Genomic DNA, 9,172 nt, shown 5'->3' with positions numbered 1-9,172 from the left:
TATCAACACATTTTTATCTCTAAGCAACTTAAAATATATATATATTTTTTTCAAGGGAACTCAGTGCTTCTACAAACTAAAAGAAAGATGACAGATATCATGGTTAAAGATTTACATACGTCACGTACTTTTGAGCAGCAAAACATTAAACATTCTTTTATGGAAACGTGGACATGCTTAGAAATATTTAAATAGAGATATATTTAAAAATGTCTTCATATTACATGTCTGTCTTTTTAAATGAATTATATTTCATACAGAAAGTTATGTGAGCCCTTGGAGTCATGGGTTATCTTACAGAATGATGATGACCTATCTGTATAGGAGCTAAATAAAAACATAAATGAACTAGTTTGGTTATTTCATATTTAATATTTGTGTAGGCTGAGGTGGCTCTAGGAGCTTTCAGCTACTTGTTGCTTCAGTTTAGGTGTAATCCCCCCTGTCTCTATCTCTCCTTCTTCTTGTGACACAAAAACTGATGCCAAACACTGATATTACTGTGCCTCGTGTCATGTTATCTTATGTAATCCCATCATACCAGGAACAAGCAGTTGTGCAACAGAGACAGTGATTACTAATAAGAGAGAGAAGTAATCTGTGAAATCACCTACTCTGTATTGGATGGGACTGAAAACCTACAGGTACCAGTCTTTGAGACACATGATCACTCAAGATTGCCAAAGTGCATCATGTTAAAAGAATATCAGTTGCAAAGCTTATCACTGCCCCAGCAGGCAACGCCTGATTGTTGATTAAAGAAGACGAAGGGACAGTAAAATAAACTAATTTAACATTTCATATGTAAGAGGAGGTTTGTGTTATTTCTTATGTCAAAAGTGACATAGTCTTGCTTTAAACAGACTGCCTTTGTAAATGTGCTCTGTTAGATATATGTGAATGATAAAGCAACATCAATGAGATCCCTCCTGCCATAACCTGCACTTATTTAGTTCCTCTCCTGGAGTTAATCCAGCTGTAAGATTTAAGATTTGAAGTCTAGTGTCAACAAAATTAAACCAATAAGGGAGTTTTGGGCAAACATATCATAAGCTTACTAAGATTATGGTGCTGACATGTCCGTGCAACTGTCCAATACTGGCACATGCAGTAACACACAAAGTACACAACTCAAGTGTTTCAAAGAACAAGAGGAGTTTATTTCATTTTGCATCACAACATCTATATATTTTGTTTGTTAGTGCCTTCGAGCAGTAGTAAATATTTTTTTTTCCTTAATCAGAACAGATGTCAAGAGACATTCTTCTCTCTAACAGAAAGGCACCTCTCCATGCTGGCCCCAAGGTGGCGCTTGGACCCCTATTTCTTGCCGATGAAGTACTCGTGGCACATCTGAGTGAGGCAGCACACCAGGGTGACAAACTCATGGAAGTCCACACTGTTGTCCTTGTTTGTATCCAGGTCCTTAAAGATGCGGTCTAATGCTGCCTTGTCGTTGGCTTTCTGCAGGGAAGAAAAATGTTTGCAAACATGTAGCCTGGGTGAACACAACTGACACATGATTCCACTTTGTAAGTGTTAGTAGTTAAGTTCTCAGCTTTACCTTCACTGATCATAAAACAGGGAAAAAGTGTCACTGGACTTGTGCATAACCAGATGCACGAACCATACACTACTGCAATAACTGTGTGTTTACCACTCTCAGTGTGTAAGCCAGCCTATTCATGCATCATTTGAATGTGCAGGACTGAGACAGAGGGAGAGGCCAGAAGTCACTCACCCCCAGCAGCTCTCCAAATTCATTCTCAAGCAGCTCTTTCAGCTCTGCCTTATTCAGGGTGTGAGCGTCCCCCTCCTTGCTAGAGTATCTATCAAAGGCAGAGATGAGGAGGGCCATAGCCTGCTGGACGTCAGACATGATGATAGCTGGTTTGACAGGACAGAAAAGAAGCAAATAGTTAAATAGTGACACAGTTGCTTGAGGACAATTCTCTCATTTAAAGCTGCTACAACTCCATCTAGAGGCAGAATGTGGGTCTGCCAACATTCACTGACGCACATTATAAATGGATCATGTGGCGTTGTGGTCAAATTTGAAATGTTAACAAAGGACATCGTTTATATCCACAGCTTGAGGGAGTGGTTGCAGGCGAAGGAATGGGAGAGGAGTGCAGGGACTGTTTGGTAAAACTGGGATTGAACAGATTTACTGAGCTCAGGTAGAAGTTAATGTTTTTTTGGCTTTTAAAATCTGACATCTGGTCATAAGTCTGCTTCACTCTTGTTCCAGTGTTGGTCAACTGCCTTTTTCTCCTGCTAAAGTTTGAGTGGCTGTATTCATTTATTCATATGCTGTATTTTCAGAGACAAAATATATGCATATATTAAGAGCTTTGATGCATAAAGCACTGACTGACATCATTGCTTTTGTTTCTGTTGGTGTTTTTCTCTGGGTTTTCCACAGTGCTTGATAAAAATAAACCCTGAGTTTCCACCGGGAGCCAAAGCACTCTTATTTTCCATGTCACCGGTCTCTAACACAGCATCTCGGCTGAATGACACAGGAATATTGTTATGGCAACAGTTGAATCCCTCCAGGTAACTGAGCTAAACTAGGTAAAGAAGCAGGTCAAGGCACAATTAAAGTCCCAGCAGTGATGTCAGACATCTGTTCTCTTAACACTGTATGTCTGAAAAGTGTTTGTTTTTTTTCCCTTTGACTCCATGGGCCCAAGAGAGTCGGTTCTGGTTGCATTCTGACTCACATGATGCCTTTACTTCTCTGGGGTGTGGTAGACTGAGGAAACTGTGACATGGGAGGGTTTGTATACAGATGGGAATTGTGGAGGAAGAGAGCACAAAACAAATACCATACCGCTGTACCGTATAAAAAAGGAAGAATGAAAAGTTGGTGTCAACTTTTGAATGTGCAGTGCAGTCAGTTAAAGGACATTTGAGACCAGCGTTTTTCAAATAACTGCCACTGGGGCAAAAAGAGCAAGTCTGTTGCAACGTTGCAAGTTTCACAAGAAATGAAGGGAAGTCATAATTAGCTCAAAAAATATATACAGAGTTGGTAACTTTGCAGATTATGAATGCTTGCATGCTCATTTTGAATTTCATGTAAATAAAACAGACTAAGACGATATGAAATGTGTTGCATTCAAAAGAATTTCCTGTTGAAAAAAGTTTTGGTGCATTTTTTTGAAAATCGGTAAATAAAATCAAACAAAACAACATTGTTTAGATTTTCTACTCACCAAGGTTGAGGTCTAAGGAGACTGGAGAGTGAAAGTCAGTCTTGGAGGAGCTATAGTGATGGGGAAACAGATGCAAAGGATGCTTTATACATCACCACACCCACTATCCCTCCCCCCATAATGCTCCTTTCATCTTCAACCACTCCCATGTTTTTCATTTCACAAGTTATTCTTTGAGAAACACTGGATTTAGGTGTTGTTGCTTAGAGGATTATCAACAAACAACTGATGATTACTCATAATGGTTGTCAGGGAGTCTGATATGAATTATTTTAAACTTCATGTCTGCAACATCTTGCATTCTGATAAGTGCAGTGCATGTATGGATTCAGGAAAGATTTTCAAAATGCTGAACAAATTATCCTAATTTATCACAGTAACTTTGTCAATGTTATGATCTCAAGATTGCATTTGAACCTGAAATAAGTGCTATCAGTATGAGACAGAGCATGAAAAATAGCAGTGTACTGTTTTATGTTTACAATTAGTATTATTTATACTTGTACACTGAGGACTCTTGTTTTGCAAGCTGATGAAAGGACAGTAAATTGTGAACTGAATCACTGTTTGTAATGATTTAGTCACATACAGCTACTCCTTTTAGAGGTCAGGACTCAAGACTTTAAATGGTGGGGTCAGGAGACAAATGCTGAAGCTGCATTTACAACAAAAGTAAAATTAAGGTTTAAAGTTTCCATCAAAGAGCTGCTAACTTTTATAATATCTATTTTTCCTCATATGTTTTGAATTATAATCTTGCTTGCACCTCTCTCTTTTACACCTCTCTGTGTAAAAGTTTGTCATGCACAGTATCTCTGTGCAACAAATCTCAAATCAATTTTGATCATTGTTTCAGATTTTTATAAAGATGAAGACCAATGGCTAGACGATTTCCATAGCAGTGCTCCTCCTGAAAAGTCCAAAGAAATGTTCTGAACAGTTCTTCATGTTTTAAGGTACATGTAGATTTTTTTGTCCTACCCGCTCATGTATGAGAGGACATTTAAATTGCATGGTGTACTAACTAATTTCTGGTGTTTTTGTGTGTATAATTGACTTTTTTTTTTCTATTTTAATTTAAATGTTTGAGATGCACATGATTCTAAAATGAGAACGTTAGGCATGGTGACTCAGTTAGCGTTGATTGTTATGGTCTTGAGTGGGTCCACTCTTCCTTGCAATTTTGTGGTGGAGGCTGTGACTCACAGTCATGCCCCTGTAGCTCATGAGTCATACTGCAGAGACCAGAAATCAGAGACCCAAAAAAAAAAAAAAAAAAAAAAAGAGAGAAGAAAAAAATCTTCACTGTGGCAACTCTGCTGTGTATGTTTGCTTGTATGTGTGTGTGTGTGGTCTGTTGTGTGACTGAGTTAGTTATCAAAAGTCTTTTCCTGTCTCTTTGGTCAGGGAACAATTAGTTTGGTCTCTAATTAACAACTTCAATCAAAGTCCAGTAAACTGCAGATCACAGATGAGAAGTTAAGTCACTCTCACCACCATGCACGACCTCTACAGATGAATTTATAATCTCTCACAATCTGAGATGTTTTTTTTTTTTTTTACATTGCACTGTACTTTTTCACTGTGCGGAAAACATTAGTCAGGCTTCTTTTTCCTGTCATCTTCCTTCCCCATCCTACTCTCTCAAATTAAGGAGGGAGTATCCATGGAAACGACATTCCAGTTGTGATTCATATGAAACTATTTGTGATGCAGCTGGAGTGGTTTTGCTAACTTATCAAAATATTCATGGACAACCTTATGATTACAACTGTACTCTTATGCCACCTAGTGGTAAAATAGAGGTACTCTGAAAAGAGCGTATTTTCCATGTGTGCTTTCCCAAAAAGAAATCTGTCAGACATTCTCACAGAAATCAAAAGGGAGGTTGCTAAATTAAAAAAAAAATAAAAATTGTGTGGGAATTTTGTGTCGCTAGAACCTTGTGACCTACCTTCAAACATGGGGCCAGTCCAGGATGGGATCCCTTGAAGAAAAGTATGGCACTTGGACGAGCATCCATTCTGACTTTGTTGGTTGTTTTACTGTTGCAAGGAAGGGTAAAAAAAAGCAAATTAAAAGCGTGGGCATATCTTTTCAACTGTGAAAATAACTAGCACCGTTGGCTCATGTCTAAGCAACAGCAGAAGGGAAACAAATAAACAAAGCTACATCATCAGCTATAACTAGATCACAATAGTTTGATGTAATTTCCCATGGCAACAGTTACAAACCCAGATGTTCAGGGTTGATATGTTCAGAGCTTCAGGTTAAACTATCCACTGAGAGGGGCTGTTCTGCTTGTATATGCCCAAGGTAGGTGTGGTGTGGTATACACTGGTGAATGTTTGCTTATCATTCAACTCAGACCATTACACGCCTCCACAAAGAATGACTGGAGAAATCATCACAAAGTGATTGTTCCACTTGACAAGCTTGTGACAAAAGTCATGATCTCAGTATCAGGTCTCCTCGCTAAGAGGAACAAGCTTTGACATGTTTGCTGGCATCACACAAACCTGGTCTCTTGCTTCATGCTTCGAGAAAATAGTTCACCTTCAGAGATAATGATTGCATTGTTTTAGACCGCATGATAAACATGCAGCATATATATACATTGTATAAGTGGACTTCATACACAAATGCATCAGCAACACAAAAGGGATATTGAGAAAACATTCAGCAAAGTAGGAATTCCCGACACTAAACTCAGCTGTGGGTCACATGGGCGTGGTGCTTGTGTAAACAGAGGGTTTAATACAAACTGTAGCTACCTACACACACACACACACACACACACACACACACACACACACACACACACACGCACTGTAACTTAGCAACTTGAGTGTTTGCCCTGTAACCATGAACATTGGTAAGCCACAAAATTAGCCACTGCCCAAGGAGGTGTGTGCAGTGCTCAAGAGACTTATGATGCTTTTCTGCCCTGAGTCCAGCCTTCTAGGCATGCCCTCCTCAGGCAGTAAAAGACCTGCCTACTTCACTGGGATTGGCTGACCATCACTGGCACCCAAAGCTAAACCCTAACCCACAGAATCCAATTCTTTCCATCTTTGACGGGAAACATTTGATTGGTGGTTGTCAGTGTCAGCACATCACCCGAGAAAAAGCACTGCCTGAGAGACTAAATTTGAGAGCATAAGTAGTCCCAGTAGTTTCTGTTTAGAGGTAGTCAGAAGGAGGGGGTTATCCTGTTCCATTTTCTGCTGTTATCCAACTTTCAGCAGACATGAAACACAATGAAAAGAATTTAGTGGAAAATCAGTGGTGTGCTGATGTGCTGTGCCCTGTGACTCTGGCCCTCCACATTTCCTCACACTGCCCAGGGCTGTGTTGCTTAATCAGACTGAACTGACTAGACTGCAGCAAACTATATTCAGTTAATAAGCACCCTGTCACCTAGTTTATCTGTTCACGGATGCACCATAATCAGCCTCATAGATAGGTGTGTTCATGACTAGAACATTCTGCAGATTCCTCAGAGCGGTGATAAGCAGGACTTTATCAAACAGAGAGGGAGAGGCTCGTCTGCCCTTTCACACTCAGAGGCATAAAATACAGGTGGGAATTGCATCATCACACATAGTGTTGCTGTTATAGTCATGAGGGTGAAATAACACAAAAATGCTGGAAACAGCTATGATATGAGCATTAAAAATGCCTATAGCATTGTATAGCATTAAAAATGCTTTGCTATACAAGTAAAGAAAATGTATGATTACTTGCAGACAAACACATGAGCCTAAATATGCAGTGACTTACACACACACACACAATACTCAATGGACACAAGAGGTTTGAAATTCTTCAGTAAATTTAATGGACAAAACTATCTTTACAAAAATTGAAATGCTTTTCGGTTTCTTCTCTTGTCTTCTGCTGTTGCCTTTTACTTCATTCCCGTCTTCTTCATGTGCATCTGATAGCACTGCTCACAGGCAATGGAAAGTCCAACAACCAGAGAAACAAACTCTTCGAAGTCCACCTGGCCGTCACCGTTGGTGTCCAGGTCCTTCATGATCTTGTCTACAGCAGCAGGGTCCTTCTGAGACTGCAAGGGGGGAGGGCATCAACAAGAAAACCTTGGGTTATACTGTACGTGATAAGCAATAAAATAATGAATAGCCATGTTAAAATCTAGTAACGTCATCACGTACTTCACGTGTTGACCTCTCCTTACCTTAAGGAAGTTTGACAGCTCATTCTCCATCAACTCTCTGAGCTCTCGCCGGTTGAGTGTGCCAGTCTTGCCCTCTTTAGAGGCGTAGCGGTGGAACACCTTGATGAGTGACTCCATGGCAGTTTCCAGTTCTGAAGGCATGATTGCTGAAGTGTGGTTAGCCTGAAAAACAAAGTTTAGCTTCAATGCCCAATTTTAAAACCTCAGAGAACCTCTGAGTGAAAGAGTCATAAAGTCTGGGATCTTTAATGTTAAACTTCTCAGATGACTCTCACAGAGGAACGTGTCCTCCTGATGACCTTATCTAGGCCTGGGGGAGTTCAAAAGACAAGAAGCTGATCCTCCCAGAGTAAATAGAGGGACTTGCTTATGTTAAATGTTAAATGTTAGACTGACATATCAACAATCTGTCCTCCAGTCAGCATTTGCTTGATTATTTGCCTATCTTTTGGAGAAAGAGAGGTAAATGTATAAGAGGTTTGTCCCACTGCTGAAGTAACCCAGTGAAGAGGAAGCAACACTTTGCTCCTTGCACCAGTGCCCTTCCCACCGATGAGTAATGCTCATAAGAAGCTGGAACAGCTACTGCACATACTGACATGATTTCAAAAAGAACCATAAAACTGAAACCATTTTCAACACACTGTACCCCGGTGCTGTAGAGTTAAAAAGGAGAAGTGGGAGGGAAATACAGAGGCTGTGTGTTATTCCTGAAAGACGGAATGGAAAACTCCAGATGAAAGAAGAAAAGAAAATTTGCCAAGATCCAAAATGGTGGATGCAGAAAGTATGAGACTGTAGCAGAAAAGCATATGTATGTACATGCCCGCAGCCCAACCACACCCTTTATCCATAGGGTGGATGAACCCCACTGTGTTAACAATATCACAAGGAGTTTACTCAAAAGTTAGTAAAGATGGAGAAAATAAAGTTTGTATTTGAGAGTGTTACTGCATTAGCCAACTGTAGGAATCTTACACAAATCTTAAAACAATTCTATTCTAATAATTCTAATCCTAAATAATATAAAAATGCGACAAAAAGACAAAACTTTAGGCAATGATATGAAACTTGCAGCGCATTAAAAAAATATCGGAATCATTAAAAGTAGTATTTAACAGCAGAGAAACTTTTAGAAAGTCTGTAAAGACTCCATTCAAAAACCGTTACCACAGATTGAAGTTAATAATTCCCTCCACGCCCAAGCGGCTGTACCTGCAGGCGATAGAGGGTTTCTGAAAGATCCTGCCAAAGCCAAAGCCAAAGCTACCAAGTGGGAAAGAGCAGTACCGTTAGTTCTTACCGTGCAGGGCTGGGACGTGGTCGGCAGAAGAGAGGTGGGAATGTTCAGAAGTTGAGAATAAGTGCAGCAAAGGTTTTATAGTCAGGCGACGCCCCGGCTGCTGTGCAATGTGAGTCAGGCTATGATATGGACGGTGGACCCTGTCCACTGTAACTGCAACTAGACACAGCGATGGGCGGTAGCACAACGTAAAACTTGTACTAACTTCATTTTCATCTTCAGTAATAAGATTACAGTGGAGATGTTGAATAAGTAACAAATAGATAAATGTCACCATATATACCTTTACTGCTACAATCACAATATGTTAATGTATATTAAGTTCTTGGAGGATCCAACATACTTGATACTATACTACTAACAGCTGCCAAATTCATAACAAATTTGCGATTTATCACATTATAGGGTCAAATGATTTGGACTATACATGAGCTTTTGAGGGCTTGG

The 9,172-nt window shown here is 39.8% G+C and overlaps 2 protein-coding genes across 2 annotated transcripts; both read right to left on the bottom strand.

Moving 5' to 3' along the window:
- Positions 1-1,138: 1,138 nt before the first annotated feature.
- Positions 1,139-3,349, bottom strand: LOC108888881 (ictacalcin). The gene is made up of 3 exons (XM_018685083.2): positions 3,222-3,349; positions 1,742-1,887; positions 1,139-1,464 (listed from the first exon to the last, which is right to left on the bottom strand). Exons 2-3 carry the CDS (start codon positions 1,877-1,879, stop codon positions 1,321-1,323), a joined length of 282 nt encoding a protein of 93 aa, XP_018540599.1. The 5' UTR covers positions 1,880-1,887; positions 3,222-3,349; the 3' UTR covers positions 1,139-1,320.
- A 3,689-nt stretch (positions 3,350-7,038) lies between these two features.
- s100a10a (S100 calcium binding protein A10a) lies at positions 7,039-8,894 on the bottom strand. Its single transcript, XM_018685082.2, has 3 exons — positions 8,726-8,894; positions 7,423-7,584; positions 7,039-7,293 (listed from the first exon to the last, which is right to left on the bottom strand). Exons 2-3 carry the CDS (start codon positions 7,561-7,563, stop codon positions 7,132-7,134), a joined length of 303 nt encoding a protein of 100 aa, XP_018540598.1. The 5' UTR covers positions 7,564-7,584; positions 8,726-8,894; the 3' UTR covers positions 7,039-7,131.
- Between the last annotated feature and the right edge of the window lie 278 nt (positions 8,895-9,172).

The sequence above is a fragment of the Lates calcarifer genome, linkage group LG3, assembly GCF_001640805.2.
Source record: "Lates calcarifer isolate ASB-BC8 linkage group LG3, TLL_Latcal_v3, whole genome shotgun sequence".
In the NCBI taxonomy this organism is placed as follows: Eukaryota; Metazoa; Chordata; class Actinopteri; family Centropomidae; genus Lates; species Lates calcarifer.
Note: the sequence above shows the minus strand (reverse complement) of the source record. Positions and strands in the feature narration are given on the sequence as shown.

What these genes read in the sequence shown, in the direction of transcription:
- LOC108888881 (XM_018685083.2), bottom strand. Translation starts at nt 1,879, where the DNA reads ATGTCTGACGTCCAGCAGGCTATGGCCCTCCTCATCTCTGCCTTTGAT. An exon ending in AATTTGGAGAGCTGCTGGGG is followed by an intron (nt 1,465 to 1,741) that starts GTGAGTGACTTC and finishes TCTTCCCTGCAG; the next exon opens with AAAGCCAACGACAAGGCAGC.
- s100a10a (XM_018685082.2), bottom strand. Translation starts at nt 7,563, where the DNA reads ATGCCTTCAGAACTGGAAACTGCCATGGAGTCACTCATCAAGGTGTTC. An exon ending in AGCTGTCAAACTTCCTTAAG is followed by an intron (nt 7,294 to 7,422) that starts GTAAGGAGAGGT and finishes CCCCCCTTGCAG; the next exon opens with TCTCAGAAGGACCCTGCTGC.